Source organism: Acipenser ruthenus, chromosome 3, assembly GCF_902713425.1.
Source record: "Acipenser ruthenus chromosome 3, fAciRut3.2 maternal haplotype, whole genome shotgun sequence".
NCBI classification, from domain to species: Eukaryota; Metazoa; Chordata; class Actinopteri; order Acipenseriformes; family Acipenseridae; genus Acipenser; species Acipenser ruthenus.
Window position 1 is genome coordinate 97,804,659 of NC_081191.1, and position 27,951 is coordinate 97,832,609.

The following is a 27,951-nucleotide window of genomic DNA, read 5'->3' on the forward strand; positions in this document are numbered from 1 at the left end:
CATTGGCACACGTTAGATAAATCAGGATACAATATTACTGCAATAGACACACAATGTTAATCGGCTGTCAATACTATCATCAGTGTTTCTGATTGAATGAATAGAGCATTTCTAATAGAGTTTACACTTTTAACAACCCTCCTTCAGTTAGGAGGTCGCGTTTTTTTGTACCTCAGTGCTGGCAACCGTGTCAATTAAATTACCCAGGCACCAATGCGCTAGTATTCTTTCATTAACCGTGCGTATATGTAAGCCAGGTTAGTCAATTTGCTCATATGAGCAGGTTACACGAATAACACACAGGCTAACGTGTTTATATATAATAATAATAATAATAATAATAATAATAATAATAATAATAATAATAATAATAATAATAATAATGCATTTTAAAGTTGGTAAAGTGTGGATCATGATGATATAATATGAGCGGTATGTAAAATACCATACTTTCCCTTAAAAACAATCACATTCACATAAGGCATTTCTTTGTCAGTTTGGGTACTTATTTTGTTTTAATTCACATTAGTACGGTATTACTTTCTTATTGGGGTCTGCGGGGTAATTTATAACATTTCACAAAATTCTTTAAAAAATAATCTTTCTTGTGTTTGGAAATGTATTTATTTTCTTGCAGTTAAAACATTTTTTTTGGTTTAAATCTCGATTCACTGTACTACGCACCTCTAAATCTAAGTATATAAGCGAGTTATTTTTAAAGTGTGTGAAGTTAGACCGTGTTAGGCACCCATACTTTCGGTCACTCCATTTGTAGTCGAAATTTGGGGATGCGTGACTTGGTGTTTTTTACTAATTCACAGTGTTTTATGTTTGTCCATATTTTGATGAACGGTGATTGTAAAAAAACCACTAAATTAAACAATCTATTTTGAAAGGATTTGAAAAAATGATGATATTTTAAAGCAATGAATACCTATTTTCATGATCCACCCCTCCAGCTGATGAAATGGTAACTGCGGTGAGGTAGTGTAATGGCAGAGGTGTAAGTGAAAGAGATCAAGCTTGTGACAGCAGATGAACTTTACTTTTTAAAATATATTCAGTGACATTGGCCAAAGGTAATTATAATTTAAACCTCTCGTAAAGTATATGTATTGGAATGTCTGTTCGTCACGGGAACTGTGTTGCAAGTTGGTTTAAGGAAAGAAACATTGAGTGTGTACTGCTTTGGTCGTGCCTCCGCTGGCTCTGGCTGGGATCTCTCATACACCCTTAGTCATTTTCATTTTTTTTTTTACCTTTGTTTTTGCCACGAATAACTGTTAGTTATCGATTTTTTTGGGGGGGTGGGGGCATGCATCTAAATACCGCCATCCATTTTGTCTTCTGTGTATGTGCTTTGAGCCCTTACCTTTTTAATTTGCTGATAACCATTCTTATGTATGTAGGCCTAACTGATTTATGCAGCAGTAATGAGTGACAAGGCTTTCCTTCCCCAGTACTGTCAGTGTGACTGCTAGCAGTATATTTTACAGAATGTACTTACTGTAATATGACTAAGAATTACTTAACATCGATCATTTACATTTTTTTCGTAATGCTACATCTTGTTAACAGCCGGGGTTAGTAATGAAAACAGCACACAAGGCGATGCCGCAGTAACCAGGCGGGCTGCGTTTGTCAACGGATTTCACAATGGTTACAGCAGTGCTAGTGATGTACTGTTTAATGTAGAACCCTGTCATTCTTGTTTGCAGTTTAATTGGTCGTTAATTTGGTATTTTATCATTTAATTACAAAAACAACTATTTAAATGTATTCTCGGTCTGATCTCTTCTGCCTTGGACTTTATTTACATTACATCACATTACTGCAACCAGCGGAATGGCATCTCCTGTTCTGTGATCGCTATGAAAGCTCATTATGCAGAATGCGTTTTTTTGTATTTTTTTTAACATCATTCATTTTACATTTCACATAATTGGTGATGTATTCATATCTGAAGTAGTGTCGCTTTCGGGAGTATTGAGATCTAGAAATGCACTGTAGAAGTTGGCACTTGAGTTAAAGTAACATACAGTGATTTCAGCTTCCTCTACTTGACATACTTTGTTTTCAAAGATGTATTTCTAATTTGAAATACAAATGCCAATTGTTTATATGCATTACATTGTTGACAGTTAAGTTTGTTTACATTCCTCAAAGGAAGTTTTGCTGGACAACATGCTTTTACCCAGCGTGACACTTTTTATTCTAAGGCATGCTATCTTCAGAAGCAGGGTCTCTTAAATTAGCTCTGTTGTTGTAGCAGAACAGGACCAACATGTAAACAACCCCCTTCAAAATAAGCCTGTAAGTTTTGTTAATAAAAAAAGAATACAAGCTAACTACTTGCATAGCCAGTCATGTCTTTATGTATACTGTATACAAAATCGGACACATACTTTGTACAGTTGTGACCAAAGATAGTGTGCAAATGCCTAGGTTGTGGTCTCGGTTTTCATGATTGAAAAGATGTCCTTTGTGACTTTCCTTTTATGAACTTTTTTTTTTCTTCATCTTATGTTACAGGGCTTTATTGGGTAGTCAATTAACATACAGCTCTTAATTCAGTGTTTCTTGAATATGCAACAGCCTGATTTAGTCAGTCACACTGGATAAAAACAGCATCATTTTTAGCTGCCATTTGAATATTCCCTCCATAAAAATTGTTGTTTTCTACAAAGGGCATATTTTGAAATCAAATGATGTAAATAATATTTATGGCGCTTTCCAAAAATGTCATTTTTCAAGGGAGCCTTATTGACATTTCTTTTCTTGGCTCTCATTTATCCTCTTTATCACTGGTCTCCTTTACTGTTGTGCCGCAACATTGTCTCTACTATTGTATCTGCAACATCATTAAACATCTCTCTCTCTCTCATATATGTTGGTCATGAGCATAATTGCTTTGGTCAAATAGAATCCCTGTCCAGTTAGGACTCCACTTAAGGTTACTGCAGACTGTGCCATCTAAGCAGACAACATAGAGTAGAGATTACAGTAGGAATTAAGAATTGAACACAACTAAAAAAAAAAAAAAAAAAAAAGGTTGGGGGGCGGGGGGGTGCAAACAAAAATATGTATTCCTAGTAAAGGTAATACAAGAAAACATATTATTTCCAACATGACGATCAATATATGTTTGTTTCAGGCAAATGTATTTTAAAGCATTATTTTTTGTTTATTTAGAGACTGATTGTCTAGGATAAGCACTGCTGATCTCTTACTGTAGACAATGTATTTGTCCATGTAATTAAACTGGGAATCAAAAATACATATTTATGTATTTTTTAATTTAATTGGGAATAGGAAGATTAATTGATTTCAGCCCAAAAAGGGAAAAGTGCACAGAAACAAGGAAAAGACTGAGTGAGAGAGAACTAACTACGAATGTATCTGGAGAATGTTCTAATTAACAGGAGTTTAAACAGGATTTAAGATAATCATGATAATCTTAGCCGCTAAATTCTTATTGAAATGTAATTATTGTCCAACCCTACAGCTGTGTTTAAGGTCATAAAATAATGATGGCATTAATGTGTCACACATCAAAATGAGATTGATGGTCAAATCGCTGTTACAGTGAAACTAAGCCATCCGTTGCAGAGATGGTTTCAAACCATATCAGCATGTTTTGTGAAGATCATATTCCTCTTTAATTTATTTTTTTCGTTGACTGATCATCTAAAAGTGAACACAGACTCAAACAGTATGTGGAAATAGTATACTAAACCATTTTACACTGACTGTTTTATTGTACAGACCTAAAGGCAGAAATCAGCTTGCTGTTTCTTTTTATCTCATGATATTTAAAGAGTAAATATGTTTAAAATACATATTTGTGCTGCTGCCCCTTTCCTTTTAAATGATACAATCATCCTGATTGGGTCTCATTGCAGTTACTTGAATATTGTTTTATTGAATTGTTGTATGTCAGTGTTAAGGTGCTTTTCCTTGAGTTCAGGCGCTGCAGTTCAGTTCTAGTTGCATAGGCATGTGTAGCGCAGGCTCGGTCCGCCAAAGTGTCTTTATTGAAGTAAGCGCTGGCACCGTCAAGTGATCAGCTGCTTTGGTTAAGTTTTCTTTTGAATGGCTGGCGTATATCCTTTGCTATGCAATAGATCTGATGCTTCTATGAAGGTACTTTGGCTGATAGAGTGTTCTCTATGGCAGGTAACTATCTCCAAAACTCAGGTGAACGCAGTTTAACACAGATTATATCAAAACAGTAAAATGATTGCAATGTCATAAAAACACAGGGCAGTGGAGGAAAATAAAAATGATTGTACTGTTTTATTTCCAGGTGATGCTTTGTAAGGTGACATTCATTTCTAGGTTATTTTGAATTGGCGTGTGTACTTCAGTTTTTACCTGTGCTGTACCACTGCAGGATTGTACCGATAACCTGGTTTCTTTACAGCATGTTAATAAAGGGGGGGATCATATGGAGATGTATCGAAAGGTTGCCTCACATAGATTTGCACTGTCCTGGTTTGAAACATTAAGCACGGAGCTAACCCTCTCCCTCACTCCACCACCACTAGTAATTGAGTTTAATAAGAGAAAACAGTCCTTAAGAGGCTGATGTTTTATTAATTTATTTTTAAATGTGATCACTTTTTTTATATTGGCTGATGTGTTTTTCTGCTTTCAATGGATTGATTAACTGACACTTTTTCTTTTTTTTCTGTAGCTCTAACGCATAAGCCATACAATGTCCCTGAAACCGAGGGTGGTGGACTTTGACGAAACATGGAACAAACTCCTGACCACAATCAAAGCAGTAGTGATGTTGGATTATGTGGAGAGAGCAACATGGAACGATCGCTTCTCGTATCCTTTGTGGGCACTTTGATTTTTCAGTAGATTTATACTGCTTTATAAGTAGCTGTGCTACAGCACATTCAAACTGTTTTTAATTCTTAGTTTAGCAGGTAGTAGAACTTTAGAGACCACTCCTATCCAGTATAATTAAAGTTTGTGGCAATTCTAAATAAACAGGAAGTTATTTAGAGATATCTTAGTCATTTAGAGATCTAAATAACTTCCTGTTCATTTAGAGAGAGCTCTTCAAGAGATCTTCAAATGAACAGGAAGTTATTTCAAGATATCTTAAAATGATTTAGAGATATCTCTAAATGATCAGGAAGTCATTTTAAGATACATTTAATTGAATTTCAGATATCTTTAAATCATTTAAAGATATCTCAAGAACATTTAGCGATATCATTAAATGATTTAAAGATATCTCAAAATGCATTTTAGGTATGTCATTTAAAGCTCCATTTAGAGATATCTGTAAATCAATTTAAGATATCTCCTAAATGTATTTTAGATATCTTAAAATGATTGAAGATATCTTTAAATATTTAGAGATATCTAGAAATGATTTAGAGATACCTTTAAATATTTAGAGATATCGCAAATGAATCTGCAATATCTCTAAATTATAATTCGGCTTGCCATATTACATGCGATTCAAACATGATTCAAATTGTATTAAATCATTTTCCAGATAATGGGGAGTTTGGTACTGTTGACGCTTTTTCTAGTGGGGAGGGACAGGTGGACTGCATCGACACCATTTGCAGTAGCATATTGTAGTGCACAACTTATTGCAGCATGAAGTACCCATTTTTCTGTCACTTACTATACCAGTTATTCTGTCACTTACTGTACAGAAAATGTCTTAAGGTCACTTAACTGCTAATTATTATTTTTTTAAGTCTATAGCTATGATCATCATGATTTGCTTGGAAGGGTATTGCCTTAGACTGTCATTCCGGCACAAGATCAGACATTAAGTTTTGAATTTAGCATTCAGAGGCTGTGATAAATGATGTTTGCTCCGTGAGTAATTGAGGCTTATATGGTTGAAAAAAGAGCGTTTCTAGCTGAGAATTAATACTGTTGTTTTTCTGGTGTATCAGCTAACAGGGTATTTCCCTCTCCACAGTGTCTTCTTGGCATTGATTTTAATACTTGTCAATCAAAACCCCCAATTATGTGGTCTCATCAGATGTTTTGTGTCACATTTATATGTATATTTCTGTATAAATATATATTTCACCCCAAAAAACTGTGCCTCCATTGGCTCACCTTGTAAAAGGCAGTGGGTTGCAGGTTCACATCCTGGTCATAACGAGTTGCCGATGTTCGCTGGGATCACTGTATTAACCTGTGGCTTGCCCTGCTCCCATGAGTTAGGGAGGGGAAATCTGTGGGCGGTTTGCCTCACATAGTCAAAAGTAAGAAGTGTTTTCAGGCTTTTAGACATAATTAGAATTATTCTCATTCATTCACCTACTGCTTTCTTTTTACAAATGAAATCTCCAATGAATTGTAAGTGGCATACACTTACAATTCATTCATTTTATTATTGAGCTATACAAATCATATTTTGGGTTAGCTTTACTAATCTTTTGCTCCACTTTAAGTTGTGCCTACTTTTTTTTTAAGTGGAATAAAAAGATAATAATAATAAGTTACCACGCAGCCTGGATATAATTAGAAGCTGTCTTGATATAATATTTCTAGGTTTAAAGCATTTGTTTTCCGAGCAAAATCTTTTTGTCTTTGTGATTGGATCAGCAGTTTATAGGCAAGCTAAGCATTAAAGAATACATGTCATTTATGTAGTTCTGTATGCATTTCTCTTCTGTGTTTCCTTGACCTGGTTTGCAGTGACATTTACGCATTGTGTGTGGCATATCCAGAGCCTCTGGGTGAAAGGTTGTACACAGAAACAAAAATATTTCTGGAAAATCATGTTCAACATTTATATAAGGTATTGTATTTTGTCTTAGGAACACTAAAGTAAAAAAAAAAAAAAAAAATAGTGAATTTAAAGGGACGGGCAAAATAATGTGTGGTAATTATTATCAGGAGTCTAAGCCAAATGCGTTATTTCAGTTACAGTTCGGTATAAATTTGAAAGTAATGTGTATTTTATTGAAGATACAGTTGTAAGTGAACTTTTAAAAAGTATACATTGCTTTTCCAGTTCTGATCACAGGCATTTTCAAAGTAGGCCTGTAGTATTGTGTCCCAGTTTTTCAGAGCGGATGAGGAAAGTGTTCATGTGAATGGTTCAATCTGCATCTTTCTTTCTTGTACGGTGGTGCGTTTCAGCACCTCCACTTTTATCTCTAAGTATAATGCATGTTTCTTGCTGGTCAGTTATTTCTATGCTTCATGGAAACGGCATTGATTCGTGAGCACTATGGTAACTCATAAACTGTTTAGGGCAACAAAAAATGCATCATAGGGTCAATAGTCCCAAAACAGTACATAAATACAGTACAGATGCACTAATCTGGATGCAAGTTAATACATTTCCCAATGTCATTTACACTCAGCTGTAAGAACTAAGGCAATTCATTGTATTCAACTTTTTCTTCCTGGTAGGGGCTCCAAAATAATTTGCACAAACAGGAAATTCATGTTAAGCAAATTCATATTATAAGAAGTAATTTACAATAGGCAACTATCAAATTTTGGCAGGGACCATCTAGAGAATTTGTAGTGTCAGGAAATGTGTTTAATCTGAGTTTGCCTTAATGAGAATGAACTGTACTTCTGTTGTAACCTTTTTTTGGAACGTATGTTTGGAGCGAAGCAGAATTAAATGACAGTAAATATGAAGTACAGTAACTAAGATCATGTAATATTTATTGTGCCCATCCACAGAAAGCTCTCGTGGTGCCTGCCTGCACTATGCTAGTCGATCACCATTCATGAGAACAGCATTCACAAGCACCAAAATAAAATCAAACTCCTGACTGTTTTTACAGAAAGTACTGGAATCAGAAGAGAAGGTATTGGGGATGTACCACAGATACTGGGAGGAGTACAGTAAAGGGGCAGACTACATGGACTGCTTATACAGGTACAGTAACAGCATCTCAGAAACAGTGTGTCCTTGAAAAACTTTATCGTGCATGTGTTGGAATTATCAGCTGTTTGTGTTTGTGTGTAACATTCTTTTGTGTTTTAACTACTTTTACTGTTGATAGTGTTTTTTGGTAAAATAATGGTTGTGAATTTCTATGAATATTGATTCATATGATTGCAATTTGAGTAACAGATTTTTTTTAATCCTGAAGATAATAATAATAAATGACCAGAAATTCACAATGAATTCAAGTGGAACATCACAGGAATAGCAGCGAATTCATTGGAATTCAGAGGGATTTTTTACAGCCATTATTTTAACACTTTTCATAATGGCTGTTAAATTTTTTACAAACAACAGTACAATTTGTGTAGCTGTGACCTATTTCAAAACGGTGTGGTAAATATATTTATTATTAGAGCCAATCATGGCTCCTCATGCATATCAGTAAGTGCTAACTAACTAATGCTTTTGGTCAACAAGTGCCTTTTTAAATGCATTGTAAATGTGAACATAACAAAATCAGTGTTTAAGAGATTACTTAGATAGTCATTGGGATCTTTAGAAACAAAGTATCAAAGTGATCGAGCTTACAGGGTTAGTTCAGAAGGGATAGATAAGCTGAGCTGATCATGGAGATAATAGGCCTAAAAACCTAAACCTGGCAAGAAGGAAAATTACACTGCAGCAGTCCAGTGTTGGCATGTATTGTACCTGTTTACATTGTAACGCAAATTAAAGTATGTGTGAAGTAAGCATTGTACACGTGACAGCATTTTGACATGCGTACTTTGCATGTATGTATGTATGTATGTATTTATGTATGTATATGTATATTTTGTCCAGCTGTTTAATTTGAAATAGATACCTTACACAGAAGCAAATTATCTATTTTTAAGTACTGTATGTTCGTTGTTGCTTACAACAGGGGAATTTGGAAAGGTTATGGAGTTTAACAGCAATACAAATACAGCCTGTTAATTCATACAGTATGCCTGTTAAATGCATGTATACATGAATGGAAAAGGAACTACTGATCATAAAAGTTAGGTAGGAAAAAAAGTTAGGTAAAAGTCATCAAAATTAAAGTATACATTTCTATGTTTCATTATTATCCAGCAAATCGGGTTCTGATTTGAGCAGTCATTATCCCACAGCTAACTGGACTAAGCAATATAACCTAAAAGCATATTTTTAGCATCAATCTCCTTTGCACCAGTCATTACCAGTAAATAGTTGACCTTCTCAAGACACCTAACTGTTGGTGCTGCGTCAGACATTAATGCTAACTAAGTTAAGCAAAGTTGGAACACCATAAACCTATTATAATTAAGACACTGAGAATGACTTTACGCTTGAATTTAGTTATTTCTTTTGGTATTTCTAAATTTACCACTATAGAGTGCTTAAAAGTTATAAATTGATTAAGTCTATTACACCTTTTGAGTTGGTTTTTGAGACATTTTCTGAGTGATATTGATGCTCTGCCCGGCAGGTACCTCAACACACAGTTCATCAAGAAAAACAAACTGACTGAAGCTGACCTGCAGTATGGCTATGGTGGGGTGGACATGAATGAACCACTAATGGAAATAGGAGAGGTAAATGTTGGGAGAAACCAGGTCAAGAACCTCTAACTGCAATTTTAAAGGCATACACTTGACAGCATCTCCCATACTAGTTATACTACAGTATAATTGTATATGTCTGCTTTATAACATATTCATTTATTAAGATGTGGATATAAATTCCAAGAGGATGTATGAACAACTGTAAAAGTAGTTTCTATGTTTTTTGTTTATTCTCCACACTCTAGCTAGTAGACTTTTCTTCCCAAAGTACAGTCTGACAGTACTGTACATGTCCATTATGTGTGCTGTAGATGTAGTGCTCTTTGACCTACTTTAATAGTACTGACAATATTGTATCTATGTAATTGGCAGGTGATTTTATATATATATATATATATATATATATATATATATATAAATAATGTGTGTGTGTATATGCTAATTATATACCCTTTGTGTATTTACGCTTTTACTATTCTGAATGGAAAATAGTGCCAGCCACCCAACACAGTCAGACTTTCAAACTGTACTGTTGCATTTCAGCTAGCGCTTGACATGTGGAGGAAACTGATGATTGAGCCTCTGCAGTCCATTCTGATCCGAATGCTACTAAAAGAAATCAAAAAGTGAGTTTTGCTGGCATATTTTCATTCCCCTGAAGTGTTTCACTGTGAATTGAATTAAACATTAATATTTATTAAAGCATAAAAACAATTATGTTGTCACATTCAAAATGTATCATTTTCTCTAGAGCTATTATACAACAATGTTCCTAAATATTGACATGCTTACCTGAAAAACAGTAAATGCAAAATTATAGAATATTTAGATTTTTAATGTCCACCTTTTAAATGCATTCTATTTTCACAATCAGTTAATTATAAAACAAAATAAAAACATAAATAAATGTCAAAATAACAGCAGATGCGTGAAGTGCCCCATTCTTGTACTGGACAGTGATCTTTAGCAGAAATATTTCCATTCTTTAATGCAGCTGGTGTCTTTCGTTGAAGACATTTTAAAGAAATTGTGCTGCTCTATGCAGTGAGTGTTCAATCATTTACCAGAAGCAAACTAAACCGGCTGCCAGGTTTCTAAATGCAGTGTAACAGTGCGTCAATAAGGCAATATTTATTTTTAAGTGATAAAAATATGTATATTTCCAATGGGAATTTTCACAGGGAAATGCATATTACACGGCAATGGGTACATTTCACGGAAAGGGAAGGGATTGCAGACATATTTGTAGCCAGTCAGCTGTGGAGTTTTCCAGCCATTTTAATATGTACTTTTATATCCTATAGTGACCGGTGTGGTGAGGACCCAAATCAAAAAGTAATCCATGGGGTTATCAACTCCTTTGTTCATGTTGAACAGTACAAGAAAAAGTTTCCCCTTAAGGTAAGAGGATGCTAATTAATTAATACTGGGGGGTCGTATCTTGATTCCACCATCCTGAAACTTGTAAACCTGCAGATTTTATGTGATTGGTTGTGAAAACCAAGATATCTAACAGTCCCTGCAAGTCCATTTTAATATTTTTTGTTTGTAAAAAACTAAACAAAACAAAAAACAATGTTTGTAACCAAAGGAAGCTGGATCCAAAGTAGCTGATCACTACATGGCATGGACTCTTACTGATGCAAAGAAACTATAAAGTCTGATGTAACCTATGTTACATATATCAGTGGCAGGCAATTAGAAGTGAATAGCAGCTACTGAACTCTGGTGAAAGCACTTTAACACTATACAAATAAAACAGTACTTGAGTAAGTGCAATAAAAAAAAAAACAACCTCAGAACGATTGCAAACATCATAAAAAGAAACTGAGACATAAAAGAAAAATAAGAAAGTGAACCCAGAAGCTGCGTACTCTCATGCAGTAGTATACAGACCCTCCGAAGCTTAGACTAGCTGAATATATCCTGGAACAGTATCTCCATAGTGTTTGATAACATTTTGTGGTTCTTCCATGTTGTCGATTTAAATATTGTTTTTCATCATGGTAACAGTAATCATTGTTTTGTCATGCACTGCAGCATAACATTTCCTTCTTTCCCATGGTTTAGTTTTATCAGGAAATATTTGAAGGCCCTTTTCTGGCTGAAACAGGAGAGTATTACAAACAGGAAGCATCCAATTTACTGCAAGAGTCAAACTGCTCGCAATATATGGAAAAGGTAGGGAAGCTTGCACTTGACTTATGTGTAGCTCCAAATACCCAGTTAGATACTGAGAATTAAGCATCTTTGTAGGAGACACTCAAGAAGCAGTTGTTTTCCATTGGGAGATGTAAATGCTGCATCAAAATGTGTTATTTTCTTGCCAAGGTTTAACTAAAATAACTACAGTCTTGGTTTGTGCAGTGAGATTTTGTACTTAAACCAAGGGCTTGACTTTCCTTCCTACATGACCTGCATTAAAAACACCTGGTTTCAACTTTACTATATCTGGTTGTTATTTACTGCATTAAATTGAACCATACTAAGTAACAGGAAATGTGTATCAGGAATGTGTGTTTCTGCAGAACTGTCTTGGCTTGGAAACTTTATTTGATTAGTTTAATTGTCCCTCGTGTTTTTACTGCTGTTGGGTATAACTCATTCCAATATGCAGCTCCTCACGATTGGAATGAGTTACAATCAAGCCTTAAACTCCCTGGTTTTATCTTTTTTTTTCTATGCTTGAAGCCCTTTTCCCTGTTTCGTGTGCTTGTCAGAGCAGATGCTGATTTTATTAGTTTTTTTTTTTTTTTTGTATTGCTGTAATGTCTCTAACTGTCTGTGTATTGTTGTCTGTTGTATTTATGCTGCCTCTTGGCCAGGTCGGTATTTTAAATGAGAACTTGTTCTCAATGTCTTTACCTGGTTAAATAAAGGTTTGAATTGAATTGAATTGAATTTCCAAAACCTTTACGTTAAGTGAGATTGTGGCATCACCAGACCAACTGTAGACTGCAGTCTTGAAATGTCTGTTGGTATAAGAGGGTGGTGATTGATTATGGCACCAGCAATGGACTTTTCAGTGATAGTAGTTGCTGTTTACCCTTGTATCTTTTACCTGAATAAAGAAAGTAAGTGACATGGCTTATTGAAAAGGTGTAGATACACAGGTTATTGTTTGGCAGACATTTGATAGTTGAAATATTACGTTTAAGGTTTTAGCCAGGTTAAAAGACGAAGAGGTTCGATGTCGGAAATACCTACACCCCAGCTCGTATGCCAAAGTGATTCACGAATGCCAGCAGAGAATGGTGGCAGACCACTTGCAGTTCCTACACGGGGAATGTCAAGATATCATCCGACAGGAAAAGAGAGATGGTATGGGTGATTTTTACATTTACAACTTTATTTGATCCCACTGGTGACTGATTTGATAAATCTCCCTAACTGCATATTTGTTTCATAAATCCTGTCAACATGTTGTGCTGAACACCTGTATGCACAGTAGTACCTTCTGGCAGGGTTATACAATCTTTAACAAAACACACTTACCAACAGCTATTGAGCTCCAGGTAGAAAAACTGACTTTTGGATGCACAGAGAGCCCAGCAATGATTGTTTCTGGCAGATCTAAAATGCTGTGTAACTACAGCTGCCTTTTCAATAGGATAACTTCTTTATTGTAGCATTTTCCAAAGGGTGAAGGTATTCAATAATGTACTGTTTTGTCTTCAACCAAAATTAACTATTCATGCTTTTATTTAGGCTTTTCAATTGTAGTGGTGTGCTGGGATTTGCTGTTTCAGGGCTTACTAATTTATGAAGTCAGGCAATTACAGAAGCGAAACAGTATTCCCTCCAGTTGTAATCTTTACAAAGTGGAGGTTAAGAACTCTGCTCTAGTAATTTATCATTAACCCTCTACAGTTGCACTCTCTTACTGATACTTTGCTATTTGTACACTATTTCTGTTCCTACCTCATTTTCTTACAGACATGGCCAACATGTACACGCTACTGCGGGCTGTCTCCAGTGGGTTACCTCACATGATTCAAGAGCTACAGAACCATATCCATGATGAGGGCCTAAGAGCAACCAGCAACCTGTCTCAGGAAAATGTGAGTACTGCCTGGGAGGCTGCAGCTGCCTGCTGTAGAATAGTAGAAGCTTGGGTCTAATTAGAGCTGGGGACAAAGAGCAAGTTTCACAACCACACAGCACATCTTTTGCCTTTTTCTGTTTTCTACATGACTGTAATTGTATATTAAAATAATGCAGTGTAAATATCCCATTGCCTTTGAAAAAACTGAGATATGCTAAGGTGATCACGGGTGTTAGAATTGTGATGGTGAAGGTACAGTGTGGTACTGTGTGTGTTAGTTTTGTTTGTTTTTGTAATTGTGAATAAAAAGCGCGTGAACTGCAGTATTCTGGTCTCTGAGTCTCATTGCCGACGCTACCCGGTCACATATGGTGTCAGTAGCGGGATAGCAGCCCTGGACCAAACTGCAGGTTTATTTTAGGGAAAAAAAAAGATTTAAAAAAAGAAAATGGAGAGGAAAGAGAGCCGACTGGAGCAGCAGCGCCAGTTAAAGAAAGGAGGCGAAGACCCCCTCTGGTGAGGTGAGCACTGCAGAGGAATGGCTCCTCCTAGTCGAGATCCAACCCCAGCCACCAGCCCCAAAGAGGAAGAAGGGGAGGAGCGGCTGTCCCCGGAGGCGAGCAAAGAAGCCAGTGCTAAAAAGGGAGAGCAGCTGGGACAGCTACCTCAGCGCTCTCGAGGCCACATGTTTGTGCCTCATCTGCAGGGAGTGGGGGCATTGTGCTCAACCCTCCAAGAAGTGTGGTCACTGCTGGTGCCCTGCACCACTGCCAGCGTGACCATGGCTGGAGTGCCCCTTGCCAGCATTGCCACTAGCACAAACAGCCTTGCCACTTCCAGCATTATCGCTGCTAGCGGTTTGCTTGTCTGCATTTCCGCTGCTGGAAAGCTGAACGTCACTGTCAGTATTGGGGTCACCCCAGCAGAAGGAGGAGGTTGAGGAGACCCCCTCCACCACAGCCCCGATCACCAACACACCCACAAGAATCCTTGTGGGGAAAGATGGACAAGAGGGGAGGAGGCTGGTGTTTTTGGGGGGGTGGGGGGGGGGGGGTCGATGGCGGCCATGGGTGCTGCACACATGAGGAGAGGTGTGTGGAAGGGTGAAAGCCCTGCCGGTGCACAGGTCTGTGGGGAATATTGGGTGGCAGGGAGGGGGTTAAATTCCTCCCTGCAAAAACACCTGAAAATGTATAAAGAGGATGATCATGGGTGTTAGTTTAGAATTGTGGTGGTGAAGGTATGGTGCAGTACTGTGTGTGTTCATTTTGTTTGTTTTTATAATTGTGAATAAAAATTGCGTGAACTGCAGCTTTCTGGTCACTGAGTCTCATTGTTGACACTACCTGGTCACAGGGAGTAAGGTGTGCCGACCGTGGTGGCCATGGAAAGGGACCATCCTATCCATTGTCCATCAGACATGTATGGAATGAAGCGCAGGAGCACTGTCATGCTGCAGCATCACATGCAGGAGGATGTGAAGTGGAAGGATTTCAGACATGTAGTGTCTGTTTCGTATGGCATTTGAAAAGCAATGGACCGAGTTTTTATATTTGTATATTGAGTTTGGAAAACCATTCCATGGCGCCTGGGGTTGCCAGATGGATTCCATTTGTACCTCCTGCAAAAGCGTGTATTGGGCAGGAGGTAGGTGACGTGAGTGATGGATTGCACTTCACTGCAGTCACAATTATGCGACTCACTTATGAAGGAGGTAGCTGCCCCTCACATGTGTTGTTCTAACATGGTTAAGAAGCCAGGTAGTTCCAATATGGACCGTGACTGGGATCAAGTTGCTCATGTACCATTGTCATGTGAAGGCTTTCCTAAGCCAAATTAATCATGTTCTGGGGGTTCAGGGTCCCGTTCAGGTGAAAAATGGCCCTCATTTGGGAAGATGCAGACAACAGGCTAGTACCAGCCTCCTGTTTTATTTTTCTTGTTCACCACCTTGGGCGCACAACTGCAGTTCCCAGAATGATAGTTGCTCCTTCATCAGTGCTGGCCGCTTCTCTTGCGATCGATATGCTTCCAGTCTGAAGGAATCGTTCCGCTAATCTGGTTTCTATTGATCTTGGAGTTGTGCCTCTCAGGATGCTTGCTAGCAAAATCAGTAGTTGTGGCAAAAAAATTAGCTCAGCACAACGCTTTGCATGTGTAGTATTCTTAACATTTGCCCTTCTAACACTTTTACATCTATAGATATATATATATATATATATATATATATATATATATATATATATATGTTTGCAGGGATGGAAATGACTCCTATTGCATAGCAGTTCCACCTATTCCAGGTTTTACTATGAGCTTGTATTAAACACATATTAAAACCAGGAATGGATCAAACTGCTATGCAATGGGAATCGTCTTATTTCCATCCCTGTATTTGTAATGCTTTCTCAAGTCAAGTTCATGTAGACCTTGCATTATGATGTATTAAATCATTTCTATTTGTCATCCTAGATGCCAACACATTTTGTGGAGTCTGTGTTAGAGGTTCATAGTAAATTTGTTCAGCTCATCAACACTGTCCTGAATGGCGACCAGCACTTTATGAGCGCACTTGATAAGGTAAATGTATTTCTTTGCTGTAGAGACTTTGCATTGTAGCTACTGGAATCATTTTAGATTTGATACATTATAGCTAATTGGCAACATACCTCTTTTCCCACCCTACTTGATGATCCCCTTGGGAGAGATTTATACTCAGTAAACTATTAATGGTACACAGACAAGTCTGATATTGATGTAACTATGCATAATAAATTGTTATTCTGCAGTCTGTGGCTGTAGGCCAATGAGACTTAGTATTTCATGGCTTGATATCTGCAGTGAGATTTATATCTGTGTTTGTGTTACTGGCTTGCTTTGTTAAAATTGTACTGAAGCTAAACAGTCACTAGATGGCACTGAAGATACATTTATGGTGAATCACAGAAACTTGAGCTGAAACCTCCTGACAGAAGCGGTATAGTGTCAAACAAAGGTTGAAAACCCCTGCTGTAATGCAACAACTGGATGGGAGATCATCCAACTGTATGTAATTGATATACAATTACAAAGAAAACTGATGTGACATCCAATTCTTGTGGTACTTGATGCTATTTGTGCACATATTGATTATACTACAATGGACATGCACACAAGCATTATACAGTCTAGAACTACAGTATCTGTTTTCAAGAAATAAAAAAGTGAAAAACTAGATGCTGTCATGTGTTAATCGTCTCACATCGATAGACAGTTATGATCAGATGTTAAATTAGTGGGATTATTTTTTTTCCTGCTTAGTTTTGCTCAATACCATTCAGTACCTGCAGAATGAACAGGCTCATTGGTCACCAGCACCTAGTTCTAAAAATACTTTTTAGACGTGTTTGAGTTGTCAGTCACTTCTGTTTTTTTTTTTGTTTTTTTTTGTATCCAGGTCTCTAAATAATACTAGACTTACTCTATTTCGTTTCCTTTTTTAAGGCTTTGACTTCAGTTGTAAACTACAGAGAGCCGAAGTCCATTTGCAAGGCCCCTGAACTGGTGAGTGTATTCTTTAGAGAATTTCTGAAAAAGGATTATACAACAGGACTTCACTATAAGTATTAGATATTATCTCTAAAGAATGTATTTCTCCCATCGGCCGCATTGGATTTTGTTGCAAGCTAGTTGAAATGGATCCTGTTCGTTTCCTTCGGCAGCAGAATATCAAGCATCCATACACCAAACACGGTGTATAACAATTGGCTCACAGTACATTTTTGTGATTTGGTGTAATTTTCCAGGATTTAATTATTTCCTGACAAACAGTGGCAGTCCAACTATGACCTCGGATCAAGTTGTTCCAGTTGAGATTGAATTGATCCAAGAGGCAGATGGAAACAAGGCTAGCTGTGGTGATTTATTGCATTTAATTAAAAAGCAGATAATGGCTTTTAATTCTGTGTTTGCTTTCCTTTTTTAGCTTGCAAAGTACTGTGACAATCTGCTAAAGAAGTCTGCAAAGGGAATGACAGAGAATGAGGTGGAGGACAAGCTGACAAGCTTCATCACTGTATTTAAATACATAGATGATAAAGATGTGTTTCAGAAGGTAATAGGTTTTGGGGGAGCGCTCTGTTTTACCAGTCTGCAGTTGTGTGTGTGTGTGTGTGTGTGTTTAGTTTCCCTGCCATTAAGAAGGCACATACACATTTTCAAAGTAATCCAACAAGTCGGTTACAGTTTATAAGAATCAATAGCTGCAAGCGCTCACACATAATTATACAAATGCAATTACATTACATTATTTCCATTAGTGTCTAGATGGTAGCAGCACACTCAAAAGATAATTCCTCTAAATGTATTTATTGTAAGTAGACATAAAGATTTAAATATTCAATAGAAAAAATCTCATCATGATGCAACAGATGCCAAAAACACCAGAAATACTAAAAAGAAAATGTTCAGACAAGGCTTTATCAACATTTTTCTAAGATTTCATGCATTGTATGTTTCTTTTCAGTTTTATGCAAGAATGCTAGCAAAGAGATTAATACATGGCCTGTCATTGTCTATGGATTCAGAAGAAGCCATGATCAACAAACTAAAGGTAAAGCTCTTGTTTCTATTGTAAGAAACAAGGAAATTATTTTGACATTGCTGTTGCTCATTTCACATTTATGTAGGAATTGACAGTGATATGTTTTCCTCAAAGTGTTTTCCTTTTTATTGATCATAATACTAATTTAAAGTAAATATACAGCCATTCCTAGCAAACAGCAGATGGCTCCAAGGTCACCATCTCAGAATCTGATGAAATAATCAAGCCTAGTCCATTATTCTAGCATACTATAACCCCCAAATCACTGTTTCCTAGCGTCATTATTTTCAGATAGAACTCATTCGACTGCTTATTCTGAAAAAAGCAGGTCATAAATAACGGCATGGCATTATGCGTTGGGACTGTAGTTGGACAGTTTAACAATGACACAGTCCATAAAGATTCATGTATAATTTTTACAGGGATTTAAGGAGTTGAATGCCTGAAAGTGCTGCTTTCTTTTTTGTATAGCTGCCATATTGGGGTCGTGACTTTTTGCTTTCTAGATGATACAGAGCTAATGATTCATATTGGATTCATTCTTGACAAACAGGTGTATTCTGTGATTCTGTCAGCCAAATTTGATCTGGGGTGTCGTACAAGAAAAAATTATTCTTGACAACATTTTTGTTTTGTTGTTTTGCAACGCTGCTGTCTCCACAGTATCAAAACCTTCTGAACCAAGTGGAGGTTGTGCCTTGATATTCACAGGGTTATATAAACCCTTTGTGCTGAATGTGCTGCTGACCATGAAATTAACCTCTTACCAAATATATCGCAGAGGCAGCACACTTGGATTATAGTTTTAATGTTAGGTACAGAGTTGTATTTTTTATATTTCTATTACCATTTTTGTCCAGTTAAATACCACTTTGACATAGTGTCTTTTATAGTTGTATTCTATGATTCATTGAATAACCTTCTTACAGGTGGTGTTAAGTGAATATGAACTGTTTCAGTGCCACATTGTTTTTTAACATTAAGATATATCTGCGTTACAATCTTTTTCACATTTCCATTCAATCTGTATGTCATACCCCTTAGATTTATACTCCCGGGGATGCTTTTTTTGGCTAACAAAATTGTAATACTTTTAACGCTCACGTGTGTGATTGATCGATTCATCTCTAATCGACCAAATGCCCTCGTATACAGCCCCCATTACTGTCCCAATATGTCAGTTGCTTCAGCTTGCGTCAACAACACAAGGTAAATAACTGAAATAACCATGTATCTCTTCCCTTGTACAGCAAGCTTGTGGGTACGAGTTTACCAGCAAGCTCCATCGCATGTACACAGACATGAGCGTCAGTGCTGACCTGAACAACAAATTTAACAACTTTGTTAAAACCCAGGAAACTGTCGTTGACCTTGGAATAAGTTTTCAGATCTACGTACTACAGGTAAATCTCATGTTGAATGCAATCTGTCGGCTCAATGAACTTTGTAAACTCAGTAAGCATTACTGCTGCTGTAGTACGACCATTGTAAAGGTCATGAAGTGAAGTTGAAAGTGCTTAATGGACCAAAAATGGCATTGCCCAAATTAATTTTAGATAATGTATGCATATATGTATGTATGTATTATATTATATTATATTATATTATATTATATTATATTATATTATATTATATTATATTATTACATACATATGTAATGAAAAAAATTAAGCGGGCATATGGTTTTTTTTATTCAAAAACACTTTATATACAAGAAAGGTATACCTCCAATACAATCATATAAGCATGAGATTTAAACTGACTTTGGACAAGGCCTCAGTACAGCTCAGTGCATGATGTGTTTGTATCAGAAAGCACAGATATCCATGGAGTCATTTCGAAAGAGATGAAAAGACTAACAAAACTTTACAATGTTTGATATTTATACCTTTGTAAGCAATTGTTGACTCTCCTTCAACCCAACTGGTTTCTGTCCATTAATCGAGGTAGTTGTCCTCTGTGGGAAAGGGGGTGGTGCTCTCTGACCTCATAGTCCGCCACGTGCTACATGCAGCAGGGCGCATCCATCTTGTCTTTTAAAATATCTCCCACCGTCTCAGGGTCAGCCACATGTAATGCGGCATGATGCGTCCATTTTGTCTTTTAATGCACCTTCCCCCAGTCTCAGGGTCAGCCATGTGTAATGAGAGAATTCTAAACTTGGACAATACTGCATTAAAATGACTGTAAAAGCACATTCACACACAATTTAAGCATAATGATTAAAAACAACTTAAGTATAAAAGACACACACATACACATAATGTAAAACTTATAAATAAAAAAAATAAATAATAACATAATTAATACCTCATGCAGACAGCCATTAATACACATACACAAAAATTAACATTATGTGAATGACTTACAATTTGTAGTTTTAGAAGAAATAAAATCAGATAATGTACAGTACAGAACAATAAAAGAAAAACAGTGGATGGATAAACTCAATACCATGTTCCCTGAACATTTCAGTAAAAAGGAATAGTAGATTGTTACATCATTAGCTATGTAGTAAATGACATCACATTAATAGATTTCAATATAAATAATCAAGTGTAGGTACCATTGCATCAAGTAAGGGACAACACATGACAGGGCATGCGTTGTGTTCCATTAACATATGTCTGTAGTTGGGTTGGCAGCACGAAGCAAAGCTGAGTGCCTTCAACCAACAAAGCTGTGTGTTAATGCAACACAATGCACAAGCCCTGGAGTGTGTTATCCCGCTTGTAAAACGGGATAAAAAGTTTTTATTTTTATTTTTTAAATGAACAATTTTATTATATATCCTTCTGCTTTGGAGAAAAAATAGTCCCTCAAACAAGGTTCTATTTGTCGTAAATAGTAAACTGGAGGTTTTCAACGTTTCCATTTATTGTTAAAGTGAATGAAGCCCCGATGCTGGTCTCAATCGCTCCGTAAACAGAGCTGACATAACCCACCTTGTTAGTGACGAAGCATTTAAAAATGCCAATCATGTATTTTTGTTGATAATGAAAAGATACAGAAAAGGAGGCAAAGACAAAGTTCACTATCCATGCATTACTGACGCTGACCTGGAGAAGCCAATACAAAAATACATTATTGGCATTTTTAAGTGCTTGGTGACTAACAAGGCTAACATTGCTCTTTTTATGGAGCGATTGAGACAAGCACAAAGGCTAACATAACAAAGCTAGAAGAAATTGAGTACTCTTGACCATCCGAATTACTTATGCACTGAAGCAGAGAATTCTTGTAACAGTCCGTTTACATTTTCAAGACAAACGATTTTAAGTCGATCACCATTTCTTTATGTTTCATCCAATCAATAAAAACACCAGCTGCCCAAGCATTTTTGTTTTCTTCAGTTTCTTTTAAGTTGTTGACTTGTTAGATCTTTGTGTCTCTTGCTTTTTTTTTTTCTTTTCCCCCAACGGAGGTTTTGCTTCTTGTAATTCTAGCCACTTGTCTACTGTCATGGCTCCGAAAAGATCAAATGTGATGAAAGGAATGTCACTCATTTTTAAAACTTTAAAAGACCTCTCACTACAATGTGTATATTTATTGCGAGTGTAATATGTTGTGTATTAATTTTATTAATCGAACTGTGCTTTGACAAAAATAAGTTCTATTTAACTGCATGGTAAAAAATCCTCAACAGCCAATCAGTGTGCAGCATTCAAACATTCCTTTTTATAAAAGCCTACAACTACCTTCACTGTTTGTTTTTTAAACACACTTTCCCTTGACAAAATTGTTAAACATACCGAAACGTTAGGAAGTTGGCTTTTTTGAATAAGTAATTGATAAACTGAAAAGCCACTATTTGAATAATTAGCTACTATAATTGTACTTATGTTTGATTCTGCGGTTCTAAAAAACAAACCACGTTACTTTAACCTCTAGCTATTAGAGTGCCTCCCACATACACTTCTTGTTGCAGATGTGTGGGTGTTACACACAACAGTAATGAAGCCTGAACTTGTTCCCTTCTGTATGATTTCAGGCAGGGGCGTGGCCTTTAACGCACGTTCCATCCTCCACATTTGCCATTCCTCAGGAGCTGGAAAAGAGTGTACAGATGGTAGGTTACGAGGCTGTTCTTTAAGAGTTAGGGGCAAGCTGACTCTTCTTTGGTCTGATGGGTAGAGAAAAGGATAAAGAGCAAGTTTAACTTTGAGTTGGAGCTACTGACTGACTGTATCGTCATGTCACCAAAGCTACTTGTGCCTCCATTATTTGGAAATGCAAACGCCAATGAACGTATGCATTTATAGTTAATTTAATACTGCTGGGGAAACTCAGTATTGTTTTAAAATGGGTTGTCTTTCCTATCATCTGTGAATCTTTTAGATGTTTTTGTTGTGCCTATTTTAAAATCGAGTTTTATATACTAGTTAACGTCAACCTTAATACGTGTTAAGCTTAAAACAGAATATTCTGTGACATTTCAACAAGCTATTCAAATGAACATGAATAACCTGTAATTTTAATCTTGAAAAATCCATAGAAATGGTAACTGGGGTATAATTCAGTTGGGACTGTGGTAGGATTTAACATAACATTGATCTAATAAAGGTCCCATCTGCTTTGCAGTTTGAATTATTTTACAACCAGCACTTCAGTGGGAGGAAGCTAACATGGCTGCACTACCTTTGTACAGGTAAGTAAAGAGATAAAAGTAGCCTCAAATCTGTGCTCTGGCATACAGCTGAGCCTTACAGCTAAAATCACTGCTGCTGTGGCATACTGTTTTGTGTTTTTTTTTAACATGTGCATTTCATGGATCCATCAGGTGAGGTCAAAATGAACTATCTCTCCAAGCCCTACGTTGCGATGGTTACTACCTACCAAATGGCAGTACTTCTGGCTTTCAATAACAGCGAGACAGTTAGTTACAAGGAGCTCCAGGACAGCACGCAGATGAATGAGAAAGAACTAACAAAAACCATCAAGTCCTTGCTGGATGTTAAAATGATTAACCACGATTCTGAAAAGGTGGGTGTCATTCCTCAATGGAGTACAAAGCACACGTAAGGGGTAACTGTTGCGCAAGACAAATGCGTCGGCTGCATTTTTTGATCACCAAGTGGGGCATTTCTCTTTACCATTTGACAGGTAAATTCAATCATTTCATTTGAAAGCATCTCAGATTCCCTCCAATTGGAAATTAAATGCCGTCTGTTTTAGGGAGTTTAATCTGAGTTGAAATTTTTAACTCCTGCCAGTTTAACAGAGAGGTCATGGCCACAGACTCATTATAGGTAATTGGACTTCAGTTGTTGGTCTGGCTTGGGATTTTAAAGAGAACCCTGACTATTATTTTGGATTACTGCACAGACATAACAATGTAATTTTTTATTTCACTGCATTCAGACCCCAGGAGCCTTTACACAAATACAGGATAACTGCATGGCATTCAGAGACCATTAAGCAATAGTTTGCAAATTTATGTTGTTGTTTTGTAGTAGTACTGTTCAGCTTAGTTACTACTTTTATTGTTTGGAAGTAAAACAGATGTTTAAAAAAGAGGCAGAGGGAGTATCAAAGACTCCAATTGCTGTTTAAGTTTTATAATATGGTTTTGTTGTCATGCTCATACTAAGTATCCAGATGAAGGAATCACTTTTCGGTTCCCACAAATTCTGGGGTTTCCGTTTTAAATCCACACTATTGATAATGCAGTAAGTAACTGCAATTTCATTTGAAAGGTCAGACACAGATACAGATCAATGAGATTGTCCAGACTAACCCTGGGTCGATCTGAGATTGGTCTTGCACACAAAGCAGGAAACAAGCAGAGACATGCTAATGAGTAATAACTGGGGTAGAGATTATAATAATGCTTGGAATCTTCTGTTTTATGACATTCGTGAAGAACAACCTTGACATAAGTATTTATCCTGTACGAGTTTCTAGTATCCTGTTGAAGTGATAAAACATAATATTACTGCAGTAACCTCAATGTCATGTTTTTGGTAGCATATTTTTGCATTATTTCTGTAAACTTGCCACTTATTGTGTGTGTATATATATTTATTAAAAAGTTTAAGAAGGACATTGTGTACATATTTTGAAACATCGTTTTTCAGTCATTATTGTTTTAGTAGCCAAAGAAGTGAGACCAAAGGCAGGTTTTTGCTTCATTTATTTATTACAGGGTCTGAATGGAAAGGTTCTGTATGTCTGTCTATATGAAAACCACATAGATAGATGGGTGAAAGACTTGAGCAGATAGCTTACACCATATCTGTAAATTCTGTGATCTGGTACTAACCAAGCATGTCGGAATCACGTGTGCATTGTAATGGATTTGTGTGTGTCCTGTTTTACAGGAAGAGGTAGAAGCAGAGTCTACATTTTCATTAAATATGACTTTCACCAGTAAACGAACCAAGTTTAAAATTACAACATCGATGCAGAAGGACACCCCGCAGGTTAGTATTGTCATTGTTATTATTCCTTGCTTTAAAAAAGAACAGGCCAGATAACACAGATTTCAATGTATTTATCATTTGGAAATGAACATGTACTAAACATTTTGTGGCCTTTTAAAATGCAAAAACGGCATAACCCGTGGATGAAAGAATGAATTAGTAACTTCACTCATTATTAATGCAAATGCATTTGTGAATGGCACACTATTACACACTAATGAACTTGAACATACTGTATTTTGTTGGTCATTCTATAGTTTTTATTGATAATGGATTCCTATTAAATGAGAATTTTATTTAAAGTTGTTTTTTTTAATATCGCTTTGTTACTGCTAAGACATTTATTTTGTCATATCAATCAGTCTTCTTAATACCTGAGTCCAGGATCATATCAAAGCCCTTTTTTTTCCATCTAGGAGATAGAGCAGACTCGGAGTGCCGTGGACGAGGATAGGAAGATGTATTTACAAGCTGCTATAGTCCGTATCATGAAAGCACGCAAAGTTCTGAGACATAATGCACTAATACAGGAGGTATGTCTTTTCTAAGCAATAATCAAGGAATGAGTCAGGGAGGGGTTGGGGTTACAACCAAACTTTAGTTACCAGGAGTAATTTGCATTTTAACAACAATAAGAATTTTGGCTTCCTTGTTGAAATAGTTGCATGCAAAATATATTCTGCCTTTGCTTGCTAAATGATTGTAGTGTCCACAGGGCCTCGTTTAAAAGGGATTTCTCAATTAAACACCTTTTCTTTTGAAGTTAGGGAGTGGTTTTAGTGGCAGACATTCCTCTATTAATTTTTTTTTAGAGCAATCCAGAAAATAGTCTCTGAGAATCACACAGAATATATACTTTTGGTTTACATGTCAATATTTAAACATGCCAGAACACTCAAAGATGTTCTCGGTTAGTGGGACAATAATTCTATGCAAAAAATCCCTGTGCCCGTTATCAAATTGAATCATCTGGAAAAAATCTGCCAGTGCCAGTTTCAGAAGCAGACAGTAGCTACAGTGGTAAATAACTAACATCGACAATGGATAATTGCAAAGCACATGACATGGTTTATTTAGATTTCCAGAAAGCTTTTGACAAAGTCCTGCATACAAGATTAATTCTCAAACTGAATGCAGTAGGGATTCAAGGAAATGCTAGAAAACAAAGTAGTGATTAGAAGAGAAACCTCAAAATGGAGCGAGGTAACCAGTGGAGTACCACAGGGATCGGTATTAGGTCCTCTGCTCTTCCTAATTTACATTAATGATTTAGATTCTGGTATATTAAGCAAACTTATGCAGATGACACAAAAATAGAGGGAGTGGGAAACACCGTTGCAGCAGCAAAGGTCATTCAAAATGATCTAGACAGCATTCAGAACTGGGCAGACACATGGCAAATGCCATTTAATAAAGAAAAGTGTAAGGTACTGCACACAGGCAATAAAAATGTCCATTATAAATACCACATGGGAGATACTGAAATTGAAGAAGGAATCTATGAAAAAGACCTAGGAGTTTATGTTGACTCAGAAATGTCAAAACTTTACAATGCATTAGTAAGACCTCATCTAGAATATTGTGTTCAGTTCTGGTCACCTCGCTACAAAAAGGATATTGCTGCTCTAGAAAGAGTGCAAAGAAGAGCGACTAGAATTATTCTCGGTTTAAAAGGCATGTCATATGCAGACAGGCTTAAAGAATTGAATCCATTCAGTCTTGAACAAAGAAGACTACGCAGCGATCTGATTCAAGCAAAATTCAAGAAAGGTATTGACAATGTTGACCCAAGGGACTTTTTCAACCTGAAAAAAGAAACAAGGACCAGGGGTCACAAATGGAGATTAGATAAAGGGGCATTCAGAACAGAAAATAGGAGGCACTTTTTTTACACAGAGAATTGTGGGAGTCTGGAACCAACTCCCCAGTAATGCTGACACCCTGGGATCCTTCAAGAAGCTGCTTGATGAGATTCTGGGGTCAATAAGCTACTAACAACCAAATTAGCAAGATGGGCCGAATGGCCTCCTCTTGTTTGTAACTTTTTTATGTTCTTATGTTCTAATTACACTTTACCTTCAAACTCTGAAATCAACAACATATTGTGGTAGTTCATACCTAAACCTCTGGCAGTAGGTATGGATATGAGGATAGGACCATTTTAATTAGCTACTGTGCAACTATGCAAACATTATGAATATGGAAACCATCTCTGTTTGTGACCGAAGTCTAGAAGCTTGGCTCATCTCTACTTCAGAACTGAGCAATGCTGTTAAGTGCACACAATAGACAGATCTAAATTTACAAAGGAACTTATTTAGCTCAAAAGCTTTTGAGTTATTGACTGCATTATAATTTTGTTTTCACAAATATACATTTCCACACAGGCGGTGGAAGCATAAATATTGCACTCTGTTTCTATCAGTCTCATCATACACAGGATTATTCATAAACAATGCACAGTGAAAACCCAGGAATATTACAGAATTACATTGTTTCAATGATTTACTTCTGATTGTCCAGTCTGTCTAACATCAGCTTTCAGTTAACCTTATTCAGGATCAAATCCACAACATCCCTATCCAAAATCTCCTAAACAACTCGTTATGCAGCAATTTGATACATTTTCTACAGTACTTGCAATATTTAATCTGATATATTTGTTAAGTAATTTGTATTATCAAGCCATATTTAAAGCTGGTTCTGTTGGAGTATACACACTATAAATATTGTTTCAGTTTCTATGGTTCACTTTGTTTTTTTAATATCAACACCACTCGGCTGGAATTGCAAAAATTAACACAAACTATTTGTTTCGGTCCGCAGGTCATTAACCAATCAAAAGCCAGATTTAACCCAAGTATCAGCATGATTAAGAAGTGCATCGAAGTGCTGATCGACAAGCAGTATATTGAAAGAAGCCAGAGCTCATCAGATGAGTACAGCTACGTAGCATGATGTTGAGAGTCCTGTATGCTTACAACAGACCGGAGACTCATTTGTGTTCCTGTGGGATGAAGCAGAACTGTGCCTCCATCTAGGGATCTTCACTGAGTCGTCTGGCAGCCCCCCTTTCCTCCACCCAATTTTCTGCTGTTTACAACATCACCAGTGCCACGCCGTGTGCGTCAATAAAAATGCCTGTAGTTATTTGAGCGCAAGCTGATATTACATTTCTAGTCTACTAAACAAAAACAAAAGTGAGTGAACTACAACAATACTGAAATGTGGAAGATTTAGATGGAAACCATGCTTTTTTTCTCACGTTTGCAGTTGTGTTTTTTTATGTATCTTGAAGTTTAAAAGAAAAAAAACTAAATATTGTAATAAAACTGCTATACTGGTAATTGTATCTACTTTCAAATGTAAAACAAAAACTATGAGGTGACAAGTATGAACCTGTTGCTTGTCAAATAAAAAAACAGTACAACCCCAGA

At 36.6% G+C, this 27,951-nt stretch overlaps 1 protein-coding gene across 2 annotated transcripts; it reads left to right on the forward strand.

Annotated features, from left to right (window-relative positions):
• The first annotated feature begins 238 nt into the window (after positions 1–238).
• LOC117395040 (cullin-2) lies at positions 239–27,951 on the forward strand. Of its 2 annotated transcripts, none has more exons than XM_059019433.1 (21): positions 239–257; positions 4,697–4,836; positions 6,688–6,790; positions 7,797–7,891; positions 9,393–9,498; positions 10,012–10,094; positions 10,773–10,869; positions 11,539–11,649; positions 12,627–12,789; positions 13,405–13,529; positions 15,983–16,090; positions 16,994–17,053; positions 17,475–17,603; positions 18,015–18,101; positions 19,343–19,495; positions 22,084–22,161; positions 22,674–22,740; positions 22,873–23,075; positions 24,413–24,514; positions 24,931–25,047; positions 27,341–27,951. In XM_059019433.1, the coding sequence occupies exons 2-21, from the start codon at positions 4,718–4,720 to the stop codon at positions 27,470–27,472; spliced, it is 2,238 nt and encodes a 745-aa protein (XP_058875416.1). In that variant the 5' UTR covers positions 239–257; positions 4,697–4,717; the 3' UTR covers positions 27,473–27,951. The 2 variants fall into 2 exon arrangements, with proteins under 2 accessions (XP_058875416.1, XP_058875411.1); XM_059019428.1 differs by lacking the exon at positions 239–257 and adding an exon at positions 859–1,079.